This window comes from Apteryx mantelli, chromosome 30, assembly GCF_036417845.1.
Source record: "Apteryx mantelli isolate bAptMan1 chromosome 30, bAptMan1.hap1, whole genome shotgun sequence".
Classification (NCBI taxonomy): Eukaryota; Metazoa; Chordata; class Aves; order Apterygiformes; family Apterygidae; genus Apteryx; species Apteryx mantelli.
In genome coordinates, this window is record NC_090007.1 from 6,168,780 (window position 1) to 6,196,476 (window position 27,697).

The 27,697-nt window shown below is 56.3% G+C and overlaps 2 protein-coding genes across 5 annotated transcripts; one reads left to right on the forward strand and one right to left on the reverse strand.

The window, feature by feature from the left end:
* The first annotated feature begins 297 nt into the window (after nt 1–297).
* On the forward strand, nt 298–10,039 carry ZNF414 (zinc finger protein 414). Of its 3 annotated transcripts, XM_067312725.1 has the most exons (9): nt 298–309; nt 4,632–4,812; nt 5,965–6,072; nt 6,400–6,507; nt 6,876–6,981; nt 7,252–7,790; nt 8,267–8,317; nt 9,151–9,309; nt 9,523–10,039. In XM_067312725.1, exons 2-9 carry the CDS (start codon nt 4,743–4,745, stop codon nt 9,597–9,599), a joined length of 1,218 nt encoding a protein of 405 aa, XP_067168826.1. In that variant the 5' UTR covers nt 298–309; nt 4,632–4,742; the 3' UTR covers nt 9,600–10,039. The 3 variants fall into 3 exon arrangements, with proteins under 3 accessions (XP_067168826.1, XP_067168824.1, XP_067168825.1); XM_067312723.1 differs by lacking the exons at nt 298–309; nt 8,267–8,317 and having other exon boundaries at nt 4,661–4,812; XM_067312724.1 differs by lacking the exons at nt 298–309; nt 6,400–6,507 and having other exon boundaries at nt 4,661–4,812.
* A 4,014-nt stretch (nt 10,040–14,053) lies between these two features.
* LOC106491138 (acidic leucine-rich nuclear phosphoprotein 32 family member B) lies at nt 14,054–24,401 on the reverse strand. 2 transcript variants are annotated; one of them, XM_067312736.1, is made up of 7 exons: nt 24,242–24,401; nt 19,589–19,738; nt 18,953–19,075; nt 17,725–17,923; nt 17,294–17,415; nt 16,820–16,874; nt 14,054–15,962 (listed from the first exon to the last, which is right to left on the reverse strand). In XM_067312736.1, the coding sequence occupies exons 1-7, from the start codon at nt 24,293–24,295 to the stop codon at nt 15,874–15,876; spliced, it is 792 nt and encodes a 263-aa protein (XP_067168837.1). In that variant the 5' UTR covers nt 24,296–24,401; the 3' UTR covers nt 14,054–15,873. The 2 variants fall into 2 exon arrangements, with proteins under 2 accessions (XP_067168837.1, XP_067168838.1); XM_067312737.1 differs by lacking the exon at nt 24,242–24,401 and adding an exon at nt 23,272–23,294.
* Between the last annotated feature and the right edge of the window lie 3,296 nt (nt 24,402–27,697).

Genomic DNA, 27,697 nt, shown 5'->3' on the forward strand with positions numbered 1-27,697 from the left:
CAAAGCGCAACCCGCCGCAGGGTGCACGCAGCCCCCACGCAGAGGCTGTGCGTGTGCGTGTGCGTGTGCGTGAAAACACCCGGGGAAGCAATACCCGGGCCGGGGGGAGGCACCAGAGCGAGGCCGGGCCTGAGCTGCCCCCCCCCCCTTCTGCTTCCTCCCCTCCCTCCTCCTCCTCCTCCTCCTCCTCCCCGCTCTCGCGACAGCTGCGCGCAGAAAATGGCCCCCCGGCCCCGCCGCCGCTGATGCCGCTGCGGGCGGCGCCGGCCCCGCCGCAGCCCCCCCGCCACCGCCGCCGCCGCCGCGCCGGTAGGTGGGAGCCGGCCCGGGAGGGGGGCGGGCCGGGGAGGGGGGCCCGGAGCTCCACCGGGCGGAGAAGGGGGGGCCCCGGGCTACCGGAGCCTCCGGGCGGAGCCGCCCGCCCCGGGGCTGCGAGCCGGGGGGCTCCTGGCCACGGGGGTGCGAGCTTGGGCTACCAGCCACGGGGGCTGCTAGCCACGGGGGTGCTACCAGCCACCCGGGTGCTGCCCATGGGGGGGCTGTTAGCGAGGGGCTACTGCCCCTAGGGGGCTTCTAGCCACAAGGGCTGCTAGCCGGGGGGGTGTTACCTTTAGGGGGCTACCAGCCACAGGGGCTACTGGCCATGGGGAGCTGTTAGTTTTGGGAGTACCACCAGGTACAGGTGATGCTGCCCATTGGGGGCTACTGGCTGGGGGGGGCTACCTATAGGGGTGCTGCTAGCCATGGGGGGCTACCAGCCACGGGGGCTACTAGCCATGGGTGTATTAATTACCCTTGGAGGGCTACCAGCTGGAGGGGCTACTAGCCATGGGTGTATTAATTACCCTTGGAGGGCTAGCAGCTGGAGGGGGTACTCCCCATGGGGGGCTATTAGCTGGTGGGGGTGCCACCTATGGGAGGCTACCAGCCAGAGGGGCTACTAGCCATGGGTGTATTACCCTTGGGGGGCTACTAACCACAGGAGCCGCTGGCTGAGGGTGAGGTGTGTTATCTGTGGGGGGCTGCTTACTGTGGGGGGCTGCCAGCCACGGGGGCTACTAGCCACGGGGAGTCCCTAGCCGCGGGGGCAGGTGGCTGAGGGGGGCTGAGCCCCCCCAGCTCTCCGAGAGCCTGTGGCCGAGCAGGCGCACGGGGACCTGGCAGCGCTGCGACCTGCCACTGCTCGGCCAGGCTGGAGCTGCCTGGTTCTTCCGTGGGAGCAGCCACGGCCCCGCCACCTTCCCACGGGAGCCACCTTGCTGCCGCGGGGGGCCGGACCCCCACGGCGCCGGCTCTTGACTCCCCGGCACAAACTTTCCCCGGGGTCGAAGCCAGGGTTGCCCGCTCGTCCCGGGCTGGGGGCGGACGACGGCGCCCGGTCCTTCCTCGCCAGGGCTCTGCCTCGGAAGAGCCGTATCTTGTTTTCTCCCATGGACACTGAGCAGCTCGAGGCCCGATTCAGCCAGGTGGCACGCGGAGCGGTGCTGAGCCAAGGCGCGGCGAAGCGGGGAGCCGTTCTGCCGCCGCAGCCTGCGTGTCCCGGATCGCGGCGCCTCTCGTGCTCTGCGGCGAGCGATCACATGAGCCCCTTGCTCGCAGCCTTTGTCTCGCGCCTGGCACCCAGCGCGGTCCCCGTTCCGGGAGCTCTTCCCCAACCTCCGGCCGCAGATCACGGAAGAGATTCCCAAATGGGATTATTTGTCCCATTTATCCTCCCCGGGGCGGATTTGCAAACGTCGTCGGCGCTTGCCGATACGTCTAAACCCCCCGGTTTGGATGGGGGAGACGAGCTGTGTTAATTATTAACCGAATCGGAGCCGCAGGCTGCTTTGCTCGCCTGGGAATTGCAAATCCTTTTGGTGCCCCCCCTCCCCTTCCCTGTCCACCCCCATAAATGATTTTTTCGGGGTGCCTGTTCATTGCAGGTGCTACAGCAAGCGAGTTTGGTACCAGCGGGTCTTCGGAGAGGCCGAACCTTTTGCAGGAAAACCCAGTGCAAAATGCCTTGGCAGTCATGCACGCGGCGTGATTATTATTATTATTTCTTTTTTGCCTGGAGAAAGCGGGCTCGATGGCTGTTACTGTGGCAACCAGCCGTGCTGCTCCCGCATTGCAACCGAGCGGGTGATAAATTAAAAGTGTGGGGGGGAATCTGCGCGGGATTATTCCCGCCAGCTGCCCCCAGCTCGGTGCGCCAGGCCTGCGGCTTTGTTTTGTTTTTGCATTCAGGCTTGGATTTGCTTTTTTTTTTTTTTTTTTTTTAAACTCGGCGTCGTCCCTCCCGGCACTGGCAGGGTGCAAGCAGCACGGTGGCAATGGCCCTGCAAGCCAGAAGGGGACCTGTGTGCCGAGCCGGGGGGTCTTTGGGGTCCTTTTTGGGAGGCGTCTGCAAATTCAGCCCCTGGCCAAAAGGATTTGGTTCACTCGGTCCGTGCAAAGCGGCGTGGCTGTGGGAGACAAGGTTGGTGCAGAAAGTTTGCAGTGATTTGGATGGAGCTTTTTTTTTTTGCATCAGGATGGGGAAATGCAGTTTTGTTGGAAGAAAAGGTCTCAGGAATCTCCTTTTTGGGGAGAAGGAGCATTAAAAGGATCGAGGCAGGGCTGCCTCTTCTTGCTTAGCCCCTTATGCTGCATCCATATGGCACCTAGATGTTTTGGTGGCAGGAACTGAAACAAAAAAGCTTTGATGCTCCTGGAGTATTTTCTGATAGCACGAGGCCTTGAAATAGTAGCAAAACATCGAATTTCTAGCACTCCTTCCTCCCCCGAGTCTGTATTTCCTTGGCTCGGAAAACTGACTCCAGATCAGTCCTAGATGTCACTGTCTGTTCCCAGGATCTGGTGCCAAATTGTCTCCGATGGCCTCTGGATGTGACCGGAAGGAGTAGGATGCCCTGGCCTGAGGCACAAAAGGCTCCCCTGGAGCACAGGCAATTTTTTAAAGTAAATTTTTTCAATAATCTAGGAGATTTTTTTTTTTTTTTAAAGCATTGCATCAAGGCTGGCTCTCATCAGAAGTCTGCTTGCTGCATGGTGAGCCTCCGGAGTCCACCAGGTGCTGAAATGCATTGCTGGGTTTTCTGGATGTTACAGCTTGCTCTGCAATCTCCCTTCGGTCCGTTTCAGATGCGCTTTTTGATACAGCCTTCAATTATGTGGTTGCAGGCAGCTCCCCAACAAGACAGTTTAAGGTGATTTTCTGAAAAGCTGGGAAGATGCCTCTTGAGTAGAAACTAGTGGGCATGGCCAGCTGAGACAAGAATGGGCGGACATGGGTGTGCTTTGTCTGCTCTGCACGTTTTTCCTCTCTCCTTTCTACCTTCATACCCATTTCTTGCATCCGGCCCGTCTCCTCAAGGCGTGGGCTCTCGTTGCGCCGAGTACAGCTGATTTCCAAGGAGATTCACTTCGGGAGCTGTTTAGCTCTTAAGAAACTTTAACCCTCTAACCAGCTGCAGATGTGCGCGGCACAGTCAGTCCACAGCCCCAGCGCTGCTGTATTTATTTTTCTAAACTGAGCAGTGCTCGCGACAACTTTGATGTTAAAATGCAGTTGAGAAATCTCCCAAAGTGACGGAGGTTTCAGATGCTCTTCGCTGGGGCTTATTGTTTGTGTCCATCTCGTGCGCTGAAGCCTTGCACTGAGGGTCCTTGTGGCCAAGCCAGTCTAATTTGGGGGACCATCTGATGTCAGCTCACTGGAGGGAGGTGGGGAGGGATTGTCCCATCCCAGTGCTTTGCATCACCCTTCCAGCAGTTGCAGATGCCACCAGTGGCTGGGATCCAGGAGGAGAGGGATTGCTGTGGCTGAGTGCTGACGCTGAGCACCACGCAGGTCTGGTTTAAAACTGTAGAGCGCCAAGAGTGCAAGAGGTCCCGATGAGTCCCATATCATAAGTCCTGAGACTTGCAGCATGCCCAGAGCTGGTGGGATCGCGAACTGTATGTGCCCCCCTTACCCGTGCAGGCTGAGCGGGGCCAAGGCATTTGCCAGGGCCCAGGATTGCCAGGCCAAGGGAAGGTCCCAAAACGCCCATCATCGGGGGGTCAGTCCCTGCTGCTGATCCTCACGCTCCTGTGGCAGGACCTGCTGTTCCTAGAGCATCCTCTTGGCATGGAGACAGGACTTGGCGTCCCCCTGCCTGCACTTTGCAGCCTGCTGTCCTTACAATGCAATAAACCCTGTAGAAACTGTGATAGACCCGCTGATGGCATGCAGGAGGTGGGATTGTGCCTAGCAAGACCCCAGGCCTTGCTGAGAGCAAGAGAGGTTAGAAAGACTCCTCCAATATTGCTTTGCTACCACCAACACCAGTGAGCTTTCATGGGCTTTGTAGAGGGTTGATGGATGATCTGAAACCACCTGTGGAGTGAGAGAGGTGGGAAGGGACAGCAAAGTCTCTGGCTTCAAAGCTCGGGTCGACACTCGCCATGGAGGTGGACATGCACGAAGGCCCTCGGGGCGAACTGCCGCGTTGGCAGCATGTCCTTAGAAACACCAGCTGGGACCTCCTGCGATACCGGCTCCGGCTTGGGAGGCCCCAGTCCTGCCATCACTGCTCCGCAAGGAGGAGGATGCTGTTGACATTGCTCTGTGCCAGACTAACCTCTCGCCCTTGTGTTTGGTTTAGCGCCACCAGGAGAAGACCGCATCGGCAGTGTCTGGCGCGCCGGCCCGCTCCACCACCACCCTGGCTTTCCCTGAGCTCTACCCCTCACCCCGGCCCATCAAGAGCGAGGCCATGAAGACTGAGAAGGACGAGGCTTTGCCTACCTTCTCCTTGGGTGGTAAATACACTGGAGAGGGGGCAGGTGAGTCCCTTGCAACATGGGGGGCTGCACAGGGCAGGGGAGAAACATTTTCTCATGTTGCTGTGAAGTCCCTTTCGCCAAACCTTATGTGGGGCATTGATGTTGGATGGGCCGTTTCTGCTCAAATCTGCCTTCAGATGGGCTTCATGGACTCGTGCTTCTCACCCAGTGCCCCTGCTTGGCTTTGGATGGACTGGATCTAGCTAGAAGCACCCCGAGTGTGTGCACGTGTGTGTGTGCGTGCATGCGCGCGCATGTGTGCACTGGGCATCATCCAGCATCTACAGGATGCCAGCAGGCTTTGCCTACAGACCAGCACCTCTTTCTAGAGTAAAGACCCTCACATTTCTAACCACTCTCAAGCGATCCTACCCTTCTGGCCCCCTCCAACCCAGACTGTTTAAGATCTCTGTTTGTAACAGGCAGAAATGAGGCCACAATGAACTGGGACAATCTTTGCAAAACAGGAACCTCAGCTCAACTTGAAAGAGAAATTGTCATTTGAGCATATAGTTATGGCCTCAAGCTTTGCCCTGCTCAAAGTTTGGACCCTGGGAGAGCCTCCTGTATCGGGGCTGGCCAGCCAGCCTCCTGGCTCTGGAGGGGACCAGCAGAAAAGGTCCAACCCTGGCTCATCTGAACCTGCAGCTGGTGTCCTTGAGGACTGTGCCAATCCCCAGGCCTGGGCAGTGCACATAAGTCTGTCCTGTGTGGCATCTCCTGGTGCTACAAGCACCTGGAGTTTAAACAAAACGCAGGATGCAACAGGAGGGGAAACTGAGGCACAGGAGTAGCATAGCAGGCCAGGGCAGCATGAGCTGCAGGCATCTTTATTTCCAGCCTGGTGTCTTACCTGCTGCATTCCTGGTACCATCTCAGTGGCTTCCTCAGATGAACAGTGACGGCAACTGGGCTCTGGGCTTGCTAAACTGCCCGCACAGGAGTAAGGAAGCCAGGGGAGGTGGGAGGAAAGGGCAGAGTTAAGGCTGTTTTCAGGCATTCCTGGGTTTCTACATTTGCGGTTGCGCTTAAGCTTAGCAATGACTCTCTAGTGTGATGTCCTTCTGCTTCACCTCCAAGCTTGGTGATGCACAAATGGGTGCTCAGCTGCATCTCCAACAGATTTTAACCTGGAAGAACTCTCTCCACCAGGTTGCAGCGACCCAGCTCTGTCCGGCAGCCAGATGCCAGTGGCGGGAAGTGGAGGTGGAGGAGTGCAAGCACAGGATCTGCGGCTGCTGAAACGCCGGCCTGTCCCTGGTGAGCTCCACGTGGAGCTCCGTGGGGCCTCCCCGGAGCAGGGATGGGGCACTGCATCCACCGTGGGGGAAGATGGTGGCTCTGGGGTGGGTTTTGTCCCTGTGAGGATGGTGTGGCCTGTCCCATCTAGGTCCAGGAGCCCCCTCTGTGTGGAGGAGTGGCTCGTAGCCCCCAGCTGGAGCTGCCGTCTGGTTGCTAGCACAGCTGAAGGGGTTTGGGGGGGCTCATCTTGGCCTGCGTGTGCTGGGCAGGATGAGGGGGGTGACGGCTGGGACAGCAGTGGGAGCGTGGGCCTGTCCCAGGGCCAACGGCTGTGTCTCCTTCCAGGGAAGCACTACCAGTGCTCAAGCTATGGCTGCAAACTGGCCTTCCACAGCATGCAGGAGCTGATGGATCACTTGAAAGTCCACTACAGACCCACGCAGTCCCTCGAGGGTAAGGCCAGGCTTGCACACTCCCTCCCAGGGGGGCTGTCATGGGACAGACCATGGAAGGAGGCCCACATCGCTCCAGGGTGCCCTTTTTTTTGGATAGATGGATGGGAGGTGGAGAAGTGGGGCTTGAAACTTGGCTTGCCGGTTAGACTGTGCTCCTTCCCTCTTCCAAAGATGTCCATACCCCTGGGAGATGCTGTATGGGCACACAGCAAGGAGCTGGGAGAGCATCAGAAGGTGACAGAGATGCTTGCTAGCCCATGGCTGGTACCAGGGTGATGGATTAGCCCCCAAACCCGTCCAGGAAGGCTCTCGGGGTGCTGGTCATGCAGCCAGGGTGTTGCTGACTCTCTACCCCTCTTCTTACAGGCAAAACCTTCCACTGCCCCACTCTGGGCTGCACTGAGACGTTCCCCAGCATGCAGGACCTCATGACCCACATGAAGGTGCACTACAAGCCAAACCGCTACTTCAAGTGAGTCCCGCTCTGCCTCCCGCGTTGGGTCCCCGTCCTGTCCCGTGCAGCCCTGCCGTCCCACTGTGGCACAAGCTCGGGAGAACAGGGAGCTCCCCAAGGCCGGGCTGCCGAGAGCCCAGCCCCGCGCCAGCCCTGGCCCCACGGTGTGGTACCAGGCCACAGCGGGGGCCGGCCAGTTGGCGGGACCCCGGGTTTCGGCAGGAGCTGGTGGCACAGGGCGGGTGGGAGCAAGCGCCTGGTGCTCACGCAGCCTCTCTGGCTCTCCAGGTGCGAGAACTGCCTGCTACGCTTCCGGACGCACCGCTCCCTCTTCAAGCACCTGCACGTCTGCTCCGACAGCTCCAGCAGCTCCGGGCCGGCCCCCAAAGCCGAGAAGCCCGTCCTACCTGCTACCTCTGCCCTGGAGAAGGAGCCCTTGGCCAAGCCGCTGGAAGGGCTGCCCAAGCTCCAGGGCGTCATCCGGCACATGGAGAAAGAAGCCATCCTCCCTAGCATGGACGCGGTCTCCGCTGCAGCGCCGGCCGCCCTCCCCGCCGGCCTCCCCGACCTCCGCGGCTCCCTGGAGGCCGTGCCGCTCGTCTCGCCGGCCCCCCACCCCTTCCCGCTGCTGGAGCCCAACCTTTTCGGGCCGTCGTCCTTGACTCGGTTCTCGGGGCCTCCCCACTCCTCGGGGCCGGGGCCTTTCCTGTCGTATATGCACCCCTCGCCCTACAGCTTACCTCAGACCTCGGTCCAGCATCGCCTCAGGCCCTACCTGCCTAGCCAAGGCCTCCCCGTCTCCAACGCCGTGTGGAAGAAAAGCCAAGGTGAGAAAATGGGGCTGATTAGGGCAAAGCTTCTTCTGCTTCCCGCCTTGATCAGCAGCTCCCGGACGAGAGACCCGCCGGAGACCCTGCCAGCCGAGGATCCTCCTTGCTCCCCGCCCCAAGAGCCGCCCGGACCCCCGCGGCCGTCTCCGACCACCCTCCTTCCCAACCCGCATTGCCTCCCCCCCGGCTCCCTCCCTTTCCCAGCTAATGTGATGCTCAATTGGCAAAAAAAAACCCAAAACAAAACAAAAAAACAAAAAAACCCACCCCCATGGCCAAACAGCCTCCAAAGCACCAGGCCCTGCTCCTCCCCGGTGTGCTGGGGTGCGAGGCGGGGGGCCAAGGGGCGCCAGGCGCTCGCAGCTCAGCCCGGCCAGTGCCTGGGCCAGGCCTGCTCCCCCCCCACCCCCCCAAATCCCCCCCACGGGCGGGGGAGGCCTAATGCTTGTCTTGCCCCTCGATTCCCTCCGCAGGTGTGAGTGTCAGCCCACTCCTCCCATGCTTTGGCTCAGGAGTGACTCCAGGTTAGTTCGGCACCTACTGATTGGGGGCTGCTTTCTGCTCACCGGTGGGGGCGGTGGGCGGCCGGGAGGGCGGCAGGGGACGGGAGAGACCCTGCCGGGCGCCCCCAGAGCGGGCGGGCGGGCTCCCTCCGGTGGGAGCTGCACAGAAAGGGGAGGCCATGCAGGTAGGGCTCGGAGAGCAGGGCGCTGCTGGCTGTCCCCCCCTCCAGCCGCTGCCGGGAACCGCCGAGCCCGGAGCGCGCCGGCAGAGGAAGCGGCAGCGCCTGGGTGGGTGCTAACCTGCCCCTTGGCCCCGGAGCGGTGGCTTTCAGAGCTCGAGCGGGAAGAGCTGGATGCAGCGGCCACTTCGGCTCGAGCCCTCGTTCGCCCTGGTGCCCTCCGGGGCCAGTGGCTGCAGCGGTGCCGGGGGGGGGGTTTGGCCGCGCTGCCAGGGTGGAAGCGGCCTCCCTTTGCTCTGCAGGATGCAGTGAGGCAACAACCAGAGGGAGTTTGGAGATGGGACCGTCTGCCCGGGTCTCACTGCCCGGCACAGGGCTCCGGTCCCCAGTTCAGGCACCCCCCCCCCCCCATCCCGGGGCAGGGGATTGCCCTTGTGGCACCAGCCTCTCTGCGCCCCCACGGAGCCGGGCATGACGTGGGCACGTCCCCGCTCAGCGAGCGTCCAGGCCAAGGTGCAGGCAGTGCCTGGGGCCCAGGCATCCGGGCCTACGCCGCTGCATCCTCTGCCTTCCCGCGCTGCCTGGGCTCAGCCGGCCGCTCCGCGCGGCTCCCGCCAGCGGTGGCGGGGGCCGGCGAGTGAGCGCTGTGCTTCCCTTCCTCGCCCGTCCTTGCAGGGCACTCGTCCAACAGCCGCATCGTGTGGGAGCACACGCGGGGCCGCTACACCTGCATGCAGTGCCCCTACTCCACCGCCTCGCGGGACGAGATGACGCTGCACATCGAGGACCACCGCAAGAACCCCCCACCGCCCGGCCGCCTCGAGGGAGACATGGGTACGTGACCACTGCCGGACCGGGAGAGCCCAACTGCGCACGGGCTCACGGGAAATGGGCTCGAATTGCCCCACAGGGGTGATCGGGGTGGGGGGGGGGGGAGGGGGGGTGACGCTGCAGAGGGGCTCTGCACCCTCCCCGTGTCGTTCCCCCACCCCGGGCTCGTGTGCAATTGCTGCAGCCCCCTGACAGCGCTGTTCCCTCTCCCTCTAGACTTCGGGGTGGGCCTCGCCTCCTTCCACTCGAAGCTGACGCCGGAGATGGAGAACTCCCTGTACTCGCAGCTCTGATGCCCCTGGCTCCTGCTGGGCCAACTCTTTTCTTCATTTTTCTTTTCTTATTTCCCCTTCCTCCCCCCTCTCCTTCTCCCCTCCCTGGCTGGGCAGGCAGGGAGGCCCGGCACAGCCCCACGCTGGGGCAGGGACCCCTGCCCGGGTCCTGGGAACGGCCCCTACCCCACAGCCCCCCAGCCCCAGCGTGGGGGCGAGACCAAGCCGACAGCTGCAGCAGGGCAGCCTGGGGGTAACTTTTTGTTTTCTTGACTTTTCTCCTCCTCCTTTTTGTTTTTGGAAACTCCAAGCCCTGGAAAACTCCTGCATCTCTCTCCCCTCCCCTCAAGGTTTTATTGCTTCAGATCCAAGGGTTCTCACTAGAGCCTGGTAGGTTGCTCAGGAGTTAGCGGACTTCTCGGGAACGAGGTCTCTAAATAATAAATGGGAATTGTACAGGAGCGGCGGCTGGGCTAGCGTCTGTCCGTCCCCGCTCGGCTCCGTGACGCAGGGCTGGAGCCACAGTGTCTGGAGGGCAATAGAGGGAGGGGGAAGTAAACACCAGCAGCTGCAGAGCCAGGAGAGGCCATTGCATGAGGCAGGGTCCCAGCAGCACCAGCCCAGAGTAGCACCCACCCAAAGGTGGGTGCTGCCAGCTCAGGGTGCAGGGTCTCCCCCTGCCTCACCACAGGGCTGGCCCCTGTATCACGGGAAGGAATGAAAGGGGAAGGTTTTGGGGGGCAAGGGGTGCTCCCTGCACCCACTGATGGGGCCCAGATCACAAAGTGCTCTAGAAAAGCACGGCTTGAACCTCTGCCAACTCCATCCCAGCACCCCAGGACTGAGCTAGAGCAGCCAAAGGACCTGACTCCCCTTCTCCAGGGTGCTGCAGGCCTTCCTCCCTCTGCCAGCCACCAGGCAGCGGTGCTGGGAGCCAGCTCAGCACCAGGCTGAGGGGAGAATAGGGCCCTTCTCTCATGGCCCAGAGCTTGGGGCTCCGCAGCTCCAGAGCCAGCAGCAGTTGTATCACAGCCCCTGCCCGGGGGGGGGGGAAATTAGCATAACCCCAGCGCTGTTATGGGGGCCATAGCCCCCTGCTCCTGCCCCTTGGCAGCTCCACACAGCCCCACATTCCCACTCCAGCGCTGCCTGGGCCAGGTTCACCCGTGCACCAGCCCAGCGAGGTGAAGAGTTTCCCCAGCCTCTGGCTGCTAGGGAGTGGACTTGGCCACCCGCCCCGCTCCCAACTGGTTTGAGCAGAGACATGCCGCTGCACGAGCGTGTTCGCAGGGCCCGGATGCTGTGCCAGCCCTGCTGGCTGGGTTCCAGCTCCCGCCGGAGGAAGGGAGGCCAGCGCATGCTCACTGCGCCCCGGGTGTGTGTGGATCCGGGTTACGGCTCCCCGCTCCAGCCCTGCTGTGCTCTGCACCCTGCACATGCGGTGCTGTACGTCAGCGCTGCTTCCATCCCCCTTCCCTAGGGGATCAGCAGCCAAGAGGGGAAGCAAAACCAGTGCTGGGACTTGAGGATTTTTAAAAGTTTATGAAGCGCTTAGCTGCCACGTGGGCTGGATGAAATCAGCCCTGTGTTCTCCCATTTCTTGAAAATAACACTCTTTGCTTGGGAAGGTGCTGAGCCCTTCCCCAGGCACCCTACCCCCAGCACCCCAGCTGCAGCATCCCCCAGTGAGCCCACAGCAATGGGCCAAACCCCCCTCAGCTCCATCTCAGCTGGCTGGAGGCCAAAACCCCAGCCTGCCCCCAGCCTCTCGCTCCAACAGCGCCCAGATACCAACCCCAGAGGCCATGCCCACCCTGGGCTGATGGTACCACAGCTACAGGATCAGGCCTGGAGCTGTTGCAGGCCACGAGGAAGGAAAGGAGAAAAGCAGCCCTGCAGTAAGAGGGCGACCTGCAGCCCAGCACTGTGACTCAGGCCGAGCCTGGGTGCAGATAGCAGCCGCAGAGACCAGGGTGGGTGGCTGCAGCTCAGGCACCAAGTTTGAAGATTCCTCAGCCACCGCACTGCTGACTGCACCAGGATCAGCATGGGGGGATCCAGCTCCTGTGCCAGTTTGCACACGCAGTGGTGGAAGCGCCCTCTCTGCACATCTCCCCAGGGTGCCTCCATGCAGCCTGGCAGCCCTGCAGCCAGCCCAGCTCATCTGCTGCCAGGAAGGACCAAGCACCACACCATGACAGAGGTGAGCAGCCAGCATCTCCAGGACCCCCTCCAGCTCCCTCCTTCATTCACAGGGTCCAGAGCACTTCTCCAACTAGCTGGTTTTGCCACAGTGTCTAAAACCTGCTCACTGCTGCTGCACAACCCCAGCGCAGGACACCTGGGGCTCCCCACCACCCACTGCAGCAGCTGGAGCACACACAGCCCAGGGAGATTGCCCCTGCCATGCCAAAAGCTTGGGGCTCCTGGGGCTCTCCAGGACAACTGGGGCCAAGCTGCCCCTTTCATAGGCACATTCACCCCAGACACCCCTGGAACACAGCTTCTCCCTGCCACCTCCCCACACACCAGGCTGACTCCCTGCCCCAGCAGGCAATGCACACAGACCCCTGCCCCGGAGATACTTGGACCAGTGGGGCGTACACAAGCACCAGAGTTTCCAGGGGCCTGCCCCACAGTCCCAGGTTTAGGAAGGAGTAGAAGGCAGGGTGGCTGGGACACAAGTCCCCTTATCCATCTGCAACCTCCATGCACAGAGGAGCAGTGTCTCAGAGCACCACGAGTTAATTCCCCCCCCCCTTCCCAAGCCAGCTACACCCATGCGTGCAGGCAGCCCTGCCACCCCACCTTCCCCAAACTCACCCTTGGGAACTACGCCCCGGGTGAGTCAGCTGGCAAGAGCCAGCACAGGCACCCTTCAGCTCCAACACAGGGGAGCAGCCTGGGCTGAGGATGGCTAGAAAGGAGAGAAAACAGGGAAAGCACAAAGCCAGCTGGCCAGACAGACGCAGCACCAGTGCATCAACCTCTGCAAGCACAGGGAAGGTGTGCAAGCAGCATGAACCAGTGGGTGGGCTTGCAGCTGGCAGCAGGAGCAGTCTCAGCCGTTACAAGTCTGGGGTGGGGGAGATAAGCAGCATGTCTGTATTTGAAAGGTGCAGGCCCCTCACAGGAGGGGTGGGGGGAGAAGGGTGGCAGATGAGGGAGGCTCCTGCCAACAGGAGACCAGCTCTAGGAAAGCAACACAAGCCCCTTGAGCCAGCAGCAGGGAGCAAGGCTGGGAGCCAGCACACTTGGCTGCATCGCTGCCATGCTTCCCCCTCTCTCATCCATTTAGGTCCTCAGGCTGGCCCCCGTGCAACACACTGGGCCCCCCTTTCAACCCAGGCCCTGAGCAGGCAAGACAGAAGCTCACTAAAGCAAAAAGCCCAAGCTAAAGCCCATGGCTGCGAGAACTGGCTGAGAAGCAACTCATTACAGAGCCAGACCAGGATAAGGTAGCCCCAGCAAGGAGAGGGATGTCTCCAACCCCTAGCAGGAGATAGAGGAACTAACCTGGATCCCTGGGATCAGGCACAGCTTGCAGCTCAGCATTCCCAGCCATGGCAGGCACAGGCAGCAGTATTGAATCCTCCAGCCCAGCCCACTGCTGGGTTCCTCCCCAGCTTGTGTTCAAACCCCAATACCCTGTTTCCTTCTCCAGGGTGCAGGAGCGCAGGTGCCCGCCCTCAGATCCAACACTTACTGTTCACCAGCCTCTATCCTGAACCTGTGCCACCCCTAAACGCATAAGTCCTGTCCTCAGTGGAGATGAGCTTCCAGCAGAACAAAAGTGGTCTATTTTAAGTAGTTTCTCAGTGTTTAGCTAGAGACTTTTTATACAGATCAGAAAGGTATATGCATGCACTGACCAAGCTCCTGGCTCACCAGAAGCAGCCACTGCAGCTACCAGTGAACCTGGCTGCTCAGCTGAGGCCTTTTCCAAAAGCAGAGGCAGTAGCACAACATAGCAGAGGGCTGCACCATCCCTACACAGGTCCTGCAGACACATTCTTTGGGGGGGGGGGGGGGGGGGGGGGGACAGACTCCTCTTAGCACTGCCTCAGGATTGTCTTTATCACTCCTTTGCTGAGCTTTCCCAGAGCAGAGCCCCCAGCTCCATCCCCATCCTCCCCTCCACCCAGATAAATAACCCTGCCCTGCTCATCAGCCTTGCTGAGCTTCTCCACATGCATCCCCACAGCAACAGCAGCTTAGAGGCCTCCCTTCCCACCAGACTGCAGCAGGGATTTAAAAACAGACAAGCTGCACTTACCAAGAATCCGCTCAGCTGGGGCTCAGAGGAAAAAAAAAAAAGCCATGCCTGGGATGAACAGGACAGTCACTACTCCCAGAAGAGATTCCAGCTGCTCAAGGAAAAACTGCCCCAAAACTTCAACCCAGTGGTTCTGCAGGCTGGTTGCAGCTCTGAAGTTCCTAGAGCAGAGGCAGTGAAGACAGCATTCATTGCAATGGATTTTTAAAAACTGAAGTCTTTATTAAAAGTTTTATCCAAATTTTGTAACAAAAGATACAAAAGGGCTGGAGATCCTTATTTCTGGGACTAGTCTGACCAATCAAAACCTGACAGTTACTAGGCTAATATAAAATCCATACAATCTGCTAAAAATGCAGGGAAAAATTAGAAGTAACTGCTGCTCTGAAACTTTTTTAAAATTCCTTTAACATTTTATAAGTTACTCAGTTTGCATTTTACAGGAGTCGTTCTTCTCTGAATGGTTATAGCTACTGTACAATGCAAGAGACAACAGCAAGAACAGAACAAAGCAACAGAAACTTAGATGTGCTGCAACACACAACACTCCTCTGAAGGAACTGCTGTGAAGCTCACCTTCAAGTGCTGGGTGCTGAAAGATTGCCCAGAGCAACCGGGAACTCCACAAAGTGCCAGTGCATCTGCACCAGTGGAGAGCCTCAACACTGCATCTCTACACACCCAGGCAGAACTGGAGTTATTCCTGCCTGAGCATGCATCTTCAGGCACCCAGCACTGAACAGTTACTATCCCTGGATGCCACAGGGCCAGAGTTCTCTCCAGAAGCTAACACATGTGCCGTCCAAACACCTCAAGGCAGAGGAAGGAAGAGCTAGAGGTCAGAAACCCTATGGTGGAGAGCTACAACCTGGCTGGATTCTCCCCCTCCCTGTTCTGGAAACCATGGACCAGAGGGACACATGCTCCACAGCACTGTCTGCATTCCTGTAGTGCATAAATAGTATGAATGGGAAAGAGCTGGATTTCTGATCAATGCACTTCTCTTCACGCTGAAAAGGAAAAAGGAGGATGCATACACCAGGCTAGCACTGAGGCAACTGTCCAGAGCTGTTACTGGCTAGCAGAAGGACCCTGAGAATATATAGGCTAACACGGTCTCCCGGGGAATGCCGAGTTAGGTGCATCACAGTGATACTGGTTGAATGTGTTCTGTACAGTGCGAAATGGAGTTTGACAGAAGTGCAGTATCCCTTAACCTGCTATTTCCTATCTCTTCCTAAAGACAGACTGCAACAGGGTGAGGAGAAGCCTCATCACAGCAAGACACTCACAGCCACAAAGCAGACTTACTTGGACATTCAAGTCAAAGTTATTCGGTGGCCAACAGGAAAAATATTCCAGTTTATAAAAAAATAGGAAAGCAAGTGCAGGGCTACTGCAAGGTGCATCAGAGGTACCAGGTCTTGCAAGCAGCCAACCGCCCCCCAATAAACCCAGGCACCCCACATCCCCAGCACTAAAATATCTTCAAGCATCTCCAGAGATCACATCACCATTATTTCTGATCAGAGACCTCAGTAATAATTTACTTGGAGTCCATTTAGATGAACCAGATTTGCACCCACTGCTCAAGATGGCTCAAACGTCTTCAGAAAGCTGGTCTGAGGGCATGCGGATAGCAAACACGCCTTCTTGGTTGTCAAGCAGGGTGGCAAGCTGGAGCTCTGGGTCCAGTGTGTGGCAAGGCTGATTTCAGACACGAAAGATACCCTAGGAGGATTTTTTTTTTTTTTTTTTTTTTTTTTTTGCAAACTGCTGCACAAACCACAGAACGGAGAAAGCCTTTGGTCATGAGATACTTGTGAGAAAGTGAGCCTTGTATGGAAGATTCCCCTGAATGCCTACAGTATTCTACATCTTAAAAAAATATATTGTGGACGCTGCAGCCATACAAAGGGGGGAGGACTGGGAGATGGGGATTTACAGTCTCACATAGACACAACGGGGAGGTTAAGACAAGCACAGTCATAGTCTGTAAAACTGATTGGCTCGCTGGGATCAGTCATCCTCATCATCCTCTTCATCTTCTGGATCTTCTTCTCCTTCATCCTCTAGATTTCGTTTTCTCTTTTCTCCTCGCGGAAGGTCTGCAAAAAGAGGTGAAGCATGAAGCTCTGTTCAGTCTTGCAGAACAGCATTTGAACTGTGGCTTCAAGCCATGTCAGCCACAGCTTGCTTTGTGGACAAGCACAGACTAGACTCTTGCCATTGTGGAACAGAGATCCACCAGGCTCTGTTTCTCATGGCACCCCAGAAAAGCCTGGACTAACATAAGACATTAACTATTTTCTGTGCCCTCCCTGCATCCCACATATCAGCAGGTACTTGAAAACAAGCTTTTACTAAGCACCCCCAAGACTGCAGCATCTGTAGAATTCACTCAGTTTTGACCAAGCTCATACAAGATCATTTAAAGTCATGCCAGCCGCTGTATTCTGTCAACATTCATGTGTTTATAGCCTGCTCTAGCCAGAGCAGCCTAGACTCAAGTCAAGATCAGGCCTCCCCTCCCTACAGCTGAAAGTCCAGAGGAAGCTGTAGCTCTAGGGGCATTTCCTCAGAAAGACTGCAACAAGAGTTTCTATGACAGAAGTCCAGCTTCCTGCAAGGAATATCAGCTCAAGCTACTTCAAACCGGTCTGCCAGGCAATTTACCTTTTTAATATTTGGCAGACTTACTCAGCTCAGTTAGTATTAACAGGCACTAAAAGTTGTTTCCTGCACCAGCACTGTATGACCCCTTGGTTTTAATCACCATCAATATAGTCAGTTAGGCATAAGCAGTTTCAGCAATGCCCATAGGTAAGAACACTGCACTTTTCATCAGGGAAAAGCTGAAGACAAGAGCATAGCACCAAAGCTGGAGAAATCCCAAGATCACAGCAAACATGCAAGACTCTTGATACAGCTCTGCAACTACTTAGTTTGCTAGAATTCAACTTACCGTCATCAGCTTCATCCTCTTCATCTTCCTCACCATCTTCTTCCTCATCTTCCTCCTTAAGTCAAAACAGTACACTTTGTTACAAGGACCACAACCCCATGAGTGAGGTGTAATTCTGCAGCATCGTTTTCCTTCACCTCTGCTCCCACCCTACCCTAGTCTTAGGGACAGCTACAAGCCAGGAGAGCAGGAAAAAAAAGGCACTATTGTTTCCTACATAGCTTCTCCAATCCCTACAAAGGAAGTTTTATGGCTTTATCACTTGAAGCCACAGGAAGTACCATGCCAAGCAATTTGTCAAATACCAAATTCACAATTCCATGGACAGGGAATCCATGGTACCGTATGGGAAAAGCCAGAGGCTGCTGCAGCACCCCTCAGATCTGCCCACAAGCAGGCATCTGCAACATCTGGTCAGATGGGTCGCAAGGAGATTGGGGACAAATGCACTACACTTACGTCAGAAAGCCTCACCTCATCATCTACTCCATCCTCCTCCTCTTCACCTTCCAGATCATCTTCTTCATCATCTTCATCATCAATGACTTCTTCATCCAAATCATCTTCCTCATCATCATCATCCTCTTCCTCACCTTCTACCAAAAGAGGGAGACGCATGTTATGGTTCCCAAAGACTTGCTATTCCCAGACAGTATGCTCACACCTCCTACCCCCAGTGCCACGCAAGAAACAGGCAGGATAAGGATGCACAAGGAATGCCAGCAACAAGCCCAGTCAGCTTAGAGCAAGTTTCATTTCTCATGCAGCCTGCCTAAGGAATGGGGTTTTATCCAGACAGCCCCTACTTTAGCAGCAGGTTATGATCAGCATTTATTTAGCAACAAGATCCTGCAGAAGGAGGCAAGGGGTGATTTCCCAAGAAAACCAAGAAGAAAAAACTTTACCTTCCCCATTCTCATATTCATCTTCCAGTCCATCCCCATCTGCTTCAGGGTCTGAATCAGGGGCTTCCTGGTCATCAGCATCAAACCCATCTAGGTAGGTGAGCTGGGGCAGGAGGGTGAACACGCTCTCCCGGTAGTTGATCAGCATTGTCACCTCACAGTTGAAGAGGTCCAGACTATGCAGGTTCGGCAACTTTTTCTGCAAGGATCAATTTATTAGACCACTTACAAGATGACACTATCTGAAGATCAGGCAGCCATTAGAAGATCCTCTAAACACCTGGTTTACTATCCAGATCTACTATAGAAGTGTCTTCACATGCATTATTTGCACCATGTGCTCCTCAGAGATAAGCTATTACTTGTGCTAAATGTCGCTGGCAAAGATCCCTTTTCAGCTCCTCTGCCTTTGTTTCCCTTCCTTGGGGCCAGCTCTCTTTGAAACCATTTGCAAATCCTGTTCCCTTTTGGAGGCAGTGGGTAACAAGCACAAGATGCCTAGTTACCCCAGCAGGAGGGATCACTGAGCCGGATTCATCCTGCCCAAGAAATCAGACAAAATACCTGGGAGAGCAACACGGGCAGACCAAACTACACTGCCTGCAGACAGCACATCACATGCTTCTCTGCACAGCCACAGCAGCTCTCCCAGTCAGGCTACCACACTGTATACTGGGTTAAGCAAAGGAAGAGTAAAACAAGGTTTTAAGCTCTTTCTTTTTGAACAGGATGGCAGGACTGCCCCAAAGGCAATAGCTAATGAGGCAAATGCCCTAGATCAGACATTTCAGCTACAGAGTCAGGATCACAAGGGTGATCACCCAGGGTGAGAGGGTCGTAGCCCAGCAGGACAGTGCCTTGGACTAATGTGATAGACACCCTCACTGGTGTCCAAGCAATTCATCTCCATGACACCCCAGGTGCCACCTACCTCAAACTGCATCCGACCCATTAATGGTCCTTTCTCAGATGGACACTGAGCACTGCATCCACAGTTTTACTCATCCAGCCCAATTTCATGCTTCTTTTAGCAACTGGCTGCTGGTTTTCCAGATAGAGGAGCCATTAACTATTAGCCCAGCCTCAAATTGGACCCACTCATCTGTTCCCATCAGAACCACGAAGTGCTGTTGGAACAGTTACCAAGATGTTGGACTTCTGCTGCACACACATGCTCCCCAAAGGAAAAAATGTCATCCCTTAGATCCCAGCAAAGCCTTTCACTCACCAAGGGCTCCAGCGTATTGATGTCTTTAATCTTGTTGCCACTTAGATTCAAGTGTGTCAGGTTAGGAGTTCTCTCTGCTAGAACTTCAAGGCCACCAGAAATCCTGTTATCACTCAGCTCCAGCTGCCAAGAAGAAACATCATACAGTCACAAAGTGTCCAACTTATGACATAGGGAATAAAATACCCCAAGAACTGGACTATAACAGACACCCAAGTTCCAGACTCCTGTTCATTAGACCATGCCATGGAGTAGCAATTCAAGTTTTCACTTGAGACCCTTTTGCCAAGGTAACATAGTCCCAGCCACTTTTGTACTGCAGGACACAGCAGGTACTTATCCTTTTAGCTGTAACAATATATCCTAACAATCCAAAATACTTTTGTTACTGAAACTTTTGACGGCAGCGCAAAAGCAAGAGTAAAAGCACACTACAAAAAGGAATGAGCTTGAAAACATTTGTTTTATACTAGAAAACAATCTCTCTCACTTGCTCAGGTTGCAGAGGTCAGCTTGCAGAAAGAGCACAACCAAATCCCCCTTTTCTAGCTACTGGAGGAATGAAACCAACTCTCACCAAGAACAGGGCAGAAGTCTAAGCGCACAGCCAGAAATGGGACCACAGGTCTGACTCACCTTGCGGAGTTTGTTAAGCTTGGGGAGATTGGAGACAGACAGCAAGTTGATGTTGATCATGCTGAGGAACTCCAGGTTCTCAAAATCTGAGGAGAGCCCAACGATCTTCCCATCATCCGAACGGCAGTTATCAAGAACCAGCTCTTTCACCTACCAACAGAGACACTCAGAAGCTGTCATCATAAACCCAGCAGAGTCTCACCTTAAGTCAAGCTGCATTAACCTATTGAGCTGACATCAGGCTGAGTGACTGACACTTCAAAGCAGCAGGCATGTCTGAAGGGTTCCTTACCTCTTACTTAAGGGACATGAAAGATTTTAAAGCCAAATACTTTGGGAGGGCCCAGTGTCAGACTCCATAAATGGCACAATCCTAACCACAGTTAAGTGCAGGCTATGCAATGTGTTACCACTACTATATCACATCACATCATATGACTGCAGCTAAGGTCCTTCTCCACTAAAAAACATTAACGGGTTGAACCATGAGGTTGCATCAAAATGTTTCATGTGCAAGGCCTCAAACTTTTGGAGAGCCGCTTTAAGCTTTATTGAACAAAAGGCCAAAGTCACCCAGTTTTATCCCCTTCAGATCTCTCACCAATACTAAATCTTCCTTAGATGATGGAAAAACTGCCTTCAAAGGACTCACCCATTCCCAGTAAGTCTCCACACAAAAAAAATAGTGACTCATCTGCCTACAGAGGCCTCCAAGCAGAGGAGCTCGATCCTAGGATCTGAGAGCAGGGCCACTGATGACGACATCTGTAACATTTGACCAAATGCAGACTACACACAGCAGTCACCTCTACCTGATAATTCAATACAAACAATTCCTTGTGACACTGGGCCAAGGAAGCACCAGCACAGAACTACTCCCCGCTGAATATCTGAAGGGTAAACATACCTGGCAACCCCATCTCCCCCTAAAATAGTACAGCTGAATGCTCAAGCTCCAGTTCTCAGAGGCAATTTCTAAAACACCCTTTTACCACACACATTCTTCATAGCAGGATGCAAAATTACAGCCTTGGCTAGAAAGCTGTCGATGCTCTCAAATTCCTCCTTTGCAGCTGTCCAATTTTACCTCTCTTGCACAGATCAGCCAACTATCAGGAAGTCATTTTAAGATCCCTTTGCCTTACTACAGCCAGACTAACTTTCAGGGCTGCCATGCCAACTTCACAACAAGCACAAGCTCCGGATGAATTTGCACGTAAATTCCAGAAGTGATACTGTTGGTCAGGGCTCATAGTCAAGCAGCAAACAAGCTCAACTAGCAGTTTTGTAGTTGAGTTCATTTTGCTGCTAACACCTAAGACAGAAGTACCCAACTAAATTAAGACTGTAGTTTGCCATGCATAAAGTTGGCCTAAGCCAGCACTTAAGTTCTCTTCATTGGTGCAGCCACACAGAGGCAATCATGAAAGCTATCAGGTTAAAAACTAACCCGGCCAAGAAGAGACTAGCTTTAACCTGGGTCAGATCCTTGTCCTAGATCACAGAACAAATGCTTCAGGCTGGCAGGGCAACTGCAGGAACAGGAGCAAGCAGCTAGAGCTGCTTCTTTCAGTAGCAATACTGGCTTATACCAGCTTTGGTCGTAGAGCACACATGCTCTAAGTCTGTTCAGTTCTGCAGTATGCCAACCATTCAAATTCCCAGCGTCAAACAAGAGGAAACCTGCACTTGGCAGGCTAAGGGGACACTTACATGTCCCCAAATAGTTCTTGTTCTGCAAATTCTTTTGCGATCCACAAAGGATCATCTTTATTTCCAAAAAGCTTCATTTATGGCTCATTTTCTTTATGCTCCCAGCTTAATTTCAGGTTGGCCATGCCAGCATGCTAGAGACACAGCAGTTTGTCACAAGGGTTGAGGAATGGCAGTCACCAGCTATCTCGCTATAAAAAGGCCAGTGGGACTGGCAAGGCTGGCCTGAGATAAGGGGACGCCTTGTTACTGAAGCAAAGCCTGGTGCACGCAGCAGCAGCAAGCCAGCTCCCATGAATACAAGCTTGAAGGACAAAGATACTTTCAAAGGGTGCAAAAATCCAAGCCTCAAATCTTGGCTGACCTGCTGTGTACAGTGTGATTTAATCACTTCAGCAGCAACGCAGTTTAACTGGCCCCACCAGAAGAAGAGGCAGCATTCCTCTGCCTGGCTATGGAGGTACTAGCCACAGACAGGCACCGGGAAGCAAAAAATTCAGCAAAGCAGGTACAGGAAAAGGATAGCAAAGAAAACTGAGCAATAAAAAAGTGACTTAAGACAGCCCAGATATCACCTTATTCCCTTTTTTCAGGCCAAGGGGCTGTGTCACAGCCTTCTCCTTCAGCTCTAATCCTTTATGGTTATACCCTGGCAACAAACTTCCTCCCCTCCCAGAGGTTTAAACTTAACAGAAAACCCTCAGGTGAGGCAGGAAACCCCACTAATAGATGGAGATAACTCAAGTACAAGAATTTCGCTTCTGATGTCAACAGCCACACTTTCTTATCTACCAGGACTAGGGGCGCAAAAGTCTCCCAATGAGCCCAAACAGTACTTCTGACTACATTTGTGGAGGAGCTTGCAGCGTTCTTCCCTTTCTCCATGAATCACCAGCAGCAGGGAGAGAACAGTGTGTGTGCTGTTCCTCTTGACAACATGACTTCTCCACATCCTGGAAGCACTATCTGAAATATCCCAGCTCCAGACAGGGGGGAAAAAAAAGAAAAAAAAAAAAATCACATGGCTTGGAAGTCTTGAATCCCTCACACAAGCAAGCCCCAGGAAGTCAATACTGACTTAGGTGCTGGCAGAGAGAGAGCCCTTTTCATATTCCTCCACCCTGCAGTGGGAGAAACGGCTCATTTGCACTACAGAAAAAGACCCCTGGGGATTCAGGGTGGAGGCTCAACAACAGCTCCAGTTGCTCCTACTGCAAGTTATCTTCAGGCCCTCCAACTTTCCCAGCTGCAACACAACTTACAGCCATGCTGCAAACACCTCTCACCAAAAAGAGATTATTTTTTTAAGAGGGGAAGAACACAAGGGAACTGGGTGCAGATGCCTGTTGACACATAGCAGAGAAGCAGCTCGCAAACCTGCTGTTGAAGAGCGCAGTAGGCTGACCGAACACACATAGGAAGTGATTAGTCCTACAGACTCACATGCGAGACTTGAGCAAACACCATCTCAGTCATAGGTTTACCACCACCACCTTTGGTGTTTTTATTTCCACACTGGTCGTGTTGATTAACCTCTTCCGGCCAGGACTACACGAGCATTTCGGGCACTGCCACAGCAACCCAGCAGTTCTTCTGTCATAGCCCCGCTTGGCCTGGCCCAGCTAGGACTCGAGAGGAGCCTCTTCCCCAACAAGCCAGGCTCTGTCACACCAATCTCGCTACCCAGCAACGTAGCAACATCTTCCCAAAGGAAAGCCCTTTTAACAGAACTTATGGGGAACGATTCCTCAGCGTTTCCAGTCTTCCCAGCACGCTCTCTCCATCGTGTGGGCCCTGACCACAAGGCCTGCGATGGAGCCGCCCAGCAGCCATCCCAGCTTGTGACAGCCTCGGACACCACACTGCAACACCAAGGGCCAGCAACGACGCTTCTTCTGCCCGGAAAAAACCACCTCACCCTCCACCCCATCCTCCTGGGCTCGCTTCTCCTCAAGCCACGCAGGACGTACTGGAAAACACTGCTGCGAGGCCTCCACGATCCAAACTTCAGAAAGGGACGGGCGGCTCCACCTGGTTCCACAGCGATCACGCTGCCGGGCCCCAGCTTCCCACCGCGGCAGGCGGCACCGAGCCCGCTCCCGCCGGTGCCCCCACCCCGCCGAGCGCGGCCGCGCCGCCGCCCTGCCCGGCTGCCCCCGGCCGGAGCCTCCCGCCGGGCGCGGAGGGCGCTGGGGAAACCCCGGCGCCGAGGCGGCCCTCGCTCCCCGCCCCCCCGCGCGGGGCCGGGACGGAGCGGAAAGCACGAGCCGTTTCCCCCCGGGCCGGTCCCGGTCCCGCAAGGCCGCCCGCGGCCATTACGGCGGGCGTCGCGCGGCCCCGCCATGGCGGCCGGGGCGGCGGGCAAGGCCCGGCGCGGCGGCCCCGGGGCCTCCTAACATGGCCGAGCCGCGTGTGCCGCGGCCGGCCCCGCTCCGGCCATGTTAGGCGGCCCCGCGGGAGCCATCTCAGCCCGGCCGCCTGCCGCCCCGCCGCGCACCATCTTGTGTGCGTGTGTGTGTGCATATATATATGTGTGTGTGTCTATACATGTGTGCGTGCGTGTCCCCGCTCCCGCTACAGCCGCGCACGTGCGCGCCGCCCCACAGCCGCGGCCCTTCGCGGCGGCGGCAGGAGCCAACCGCGGCGGGGCGCAGAGGGACGAACCCCCCCCCCGCCCCGCCATGCTGCTCCGCACCCCCCTTCCTCCCCCCTTCCCCCCCGGCCGAGGGGGGCGCGCACCGCCCCCCCCGGGGGCCCAGCGCGCCGCATCCCTCGCAGCGGGGCAAGGCGCGGAGACCCCCCCACCGCCGGGGTCAGCGCTGCCGGGACGGGACGGGGCAGCCCCCCCTCTCCGCGCACAACACGTGTCGGGCGAGCGCAGCGCGGCCCGCCGCCGCCTCCCCCTCCCCCCTCCCTTCCATCCTCCCCCCCCCCCGCTACCTCTCCCGGCTTCTTGTTCCGCAGCTCCAGCGTGAGCCGCTTCTTCATCTCCATCCTCCCGCCCGCTCTGCGAAACCACCGCCGCCGCCGCGTCCCGCCGGAGCCCGCGCCAGCACCGCGCCGCCGCCGCCCGCGCCGCTTATATAGAGGAAGGCGCCAAAGGCAACAAAGGGGCCCCGGCGCGGCGCCCCCTGCCGGCCGCCTCCGCCCCGCCGCGCCGCGCCGCCTCAGCGCCGCCGCGCGGCAGCGCCGCCTGCCGGCCCCCGCCCGCGCCGCCTCAGCGCCGCGCCCCGCCATGGCGCCGCCGCCGCTCGCCGCCGGCAGCCGGCTTTGGGGGGCGGGCTGGGGGTCGTTTTTTTCGGTTAAAAACGCTCCTTTTAACACGAGGCTGAGGGAGGAACACCGTGGCGCTGCCGCAGCGCCGGGCTGAGCAGGGCCGCGGCGTTTGCGGCCCCCTTTTTAACCAAGCGCCGCTCGCCTCCCCCCGCCGTGAGGGTGGGCTCCCCCATTTTGCCTCCCTTTCCCCCCCTCTTGGGAGCAGAGGAGAACAGAAAAAAGGCCGTTTCCCCTCAGAGACGCCTCCGGGGGCCGCGGGGAGGGCCAGTTCCCCCCCAATCCCCACCGGGGAAGGCCGGTGGCTGCGGGGCCCCTCACGGCCCACATGCGGGTGGCCACGAGCCCTGCGGAGGCCAGCGGCCCCTCGGGGCGCGGGGGCCCCTCCAGCACCTCCTCGGGGCAAAAAGACGAGGTTCAGGCCTAAGCGTGGTGGCCGGGCAGGCGACGGGGAGAGCTGAAGCGCCTACCCTACGCCGTCTCTGGCCCTTGGCGAAGACTTCGGGGAGGTCCGGGGTGGCCTTGGGGGGTCTGGGGGCTCCTTGCACAGAGGGAAAGCGCTGCAGGGCGAGCGCTGGGTGGGGAGCACATGAGCTGCTGCGCCGGCTGCCGAAGCACCCAGTTCCCGCTCACGTGCCGAAGGTGCATAGGCAGGAGCGAGGTGCCTGAATAGCTCTGCCTGCTAGTTCCTTCTGTATTTGTAAAGCCCCTTTTCCACTGTGTGGGGAAATGGTTAATGCTTCATTTGTGGCCCTCTGATGGCACGGTGTGTCCTCCACCTGAAAACCTTACCCATGGATTTGAGCAGTTTTCTGAGAGAAGCAGCACTTAAGAGATTGCAGGGCATATTTTACCACCAGAACATAAGATCAGGAAATGCTGCTTGCTGGCAGGTTGCCTTTCCTTAAGTAGAGTACATGTTGCATGTGACCACTGTATCACAACCCCTGAGAGTTTTACAGACATCCGCCTGGTACGATGTACTCCCTTGGCAAGGGTCTGCCTGCTATTGCAGAAATTGGCAGGTAGGGTTTGGTGAACAGTGATTCTGCAGAGAGCCATGATGAGCAGTTGTTCTGCACTGCTCATACTTCCTTGATTGCAGGGAGGACAAACGCTGCCAAACCTTCTTTCCTGGGTCCCTCCTTCAAATAACTTTCAACAGTTATTTCTGCATTCTGTGGGCCTCAGAGAATTTTACTGACAGACTACCTATTTTATGGCGAGTCTGGGTCTCACTGACATGAATTTTACTGTGAGGGTGACAGAGCACTGAACAGGTTGCCCAGAGAGGTTGCGGAGTCTCCTTCTCTGGAGATATTCAAAACCCACCTGGATGCAATCCTGTGCAATGTGCTCTAGGTGACCCTGCTTGAGCAGGGGGGTTGGACTAGATGATCTCCAGAGGTCCCTTCCAACCTCAACGATTCTGTGATTCTGTGATTCTGTGATCCGGGGTTAAGTAACCAGCCTGGGGTAGCCGAAGTGCCTCAGTCACCGGCTGCTCTCTGTCTAACCTGCCCGGATATTCACCTGGGGTTTGACACTGTGCATGAGCGGCTTGGAAAGGAAATCTGAAGGGGAGCCTCCACTCCAGTGCCAACTGAATCTCTCCAAGCCTGTTGGTCTGTGCAGCCTGTGCAAATCAGCCTGTGTCCTTTTTGGCTGCATTTATCCTCGAAAACTGCGACATCAAAAAATTAATCTTCTAAAAACTAACACCGCTTGGGTGACCTCAGTTTCAGGGTACAAAACATGTGGCAGCAGTTCTGGCCTACATTATTTCCCCTTCCCCATCCCCTTGCTCCCCCACATCCCTCTGCTGCAGCCTGCTGCTCTTTTCCTCTGTCCCAGCACAGCCACTCATAGGAACGGATCCAGACTAAACAGCCAGGCATCTTCTTAGCTTCTCCTGCAATGAGCGAATTGTCCTCCCACGCCCAGCGCTCCACGCGCCTCCGGCACGCTCACCCTGCAGCCCCTGCTGTCCGTCCGTGCTGCAGGGGAAGACGTCACTCCTTGGGCGCCACTTTTCCTTTCCTGCCCTGGGCCATGTCTTTCAGCAGCTGTTGGGGTTATGCCACTCCACGGTGTCGCAGCCAAGGATGCTGATAAAGCCAGGGTGTTGGTCAGGCTTACTGTTAAATCAGGAAGGACAAGATCTTTGTGGCAACTCCCTCGTTATTATTAGGGTTGTGATGCTGATTTTCCCATGTAAAGATCTGATGGACAACTTGCAGAGGATTGCATTTCTCGCCGGCTGGGGCTGCCATCCACATGCGAGCACCGGGAGTTGGGCAAGCTTGAATCCTGCAATCGAGAGACTGGGAAAGAGGGAGAGGGAGGGGAAGGTTGCTGGTGCAATTGCAGCCCCTGAGGTTCACGCCGGAGGGAGCGACTGTGCCAGGCAATGCCGTCGGGGTCTCCCGTCTGCTGCCTAGCTGCTCTTCCAAATGGTAGAGTGGTGCTGGCACGACCCATTGCGGCTTGGGAAGGTCTCTCACTGTGATACAATGCCGTCATTCCCAGAGACTCCTGGTAAAGGAGAAAGGGTCCTTTACAGGGCAGCATGTCTGGATGCAGGATGAACAGGATGCTCGGCAAGGAAAATGGTGCTGCCCTCCGTGCCTAGCACTGCATGCGAAGAAAAGGAGAAGCCCAAGCTGGGAATGCAGCCTCTGCCTCTCTCCCCTAGGCGAGGTATGAGAAGGATTCCTCCCGGATGTGGGCACTGCTGCTGCTGACTTCATTAGAAATTATCTTAAAAAATATCCAAAGGAATCTCTCTGATCAACCACCAAGGCCGTAAATAAACAGGAACACGAGGGCTTGCAGGACTAGTCTTCTAGTCTCTTATTGTCCCCTTTGGCGGCAGGCCACTGGCTTTCATTGTATGTGAGGAAATGGCTTTCTGGTACATTACTGTTCATTTTTGCCAGTTGGCTCTAACATGAGCCTTATTTTATTAGGAGGAGCAAAATAAAGTGGCTGTGTTCAGAAGAGGGATTTAGCTTCTGAAGGGGCCAAAACTAGGCTATTTTTAAGAGCAGGCAAGGGGCATCTTGGTGAAGAAAAACTATGCATTTAAGGATGGTGCATTTTTGCATCTCTGTGATCTCCCCC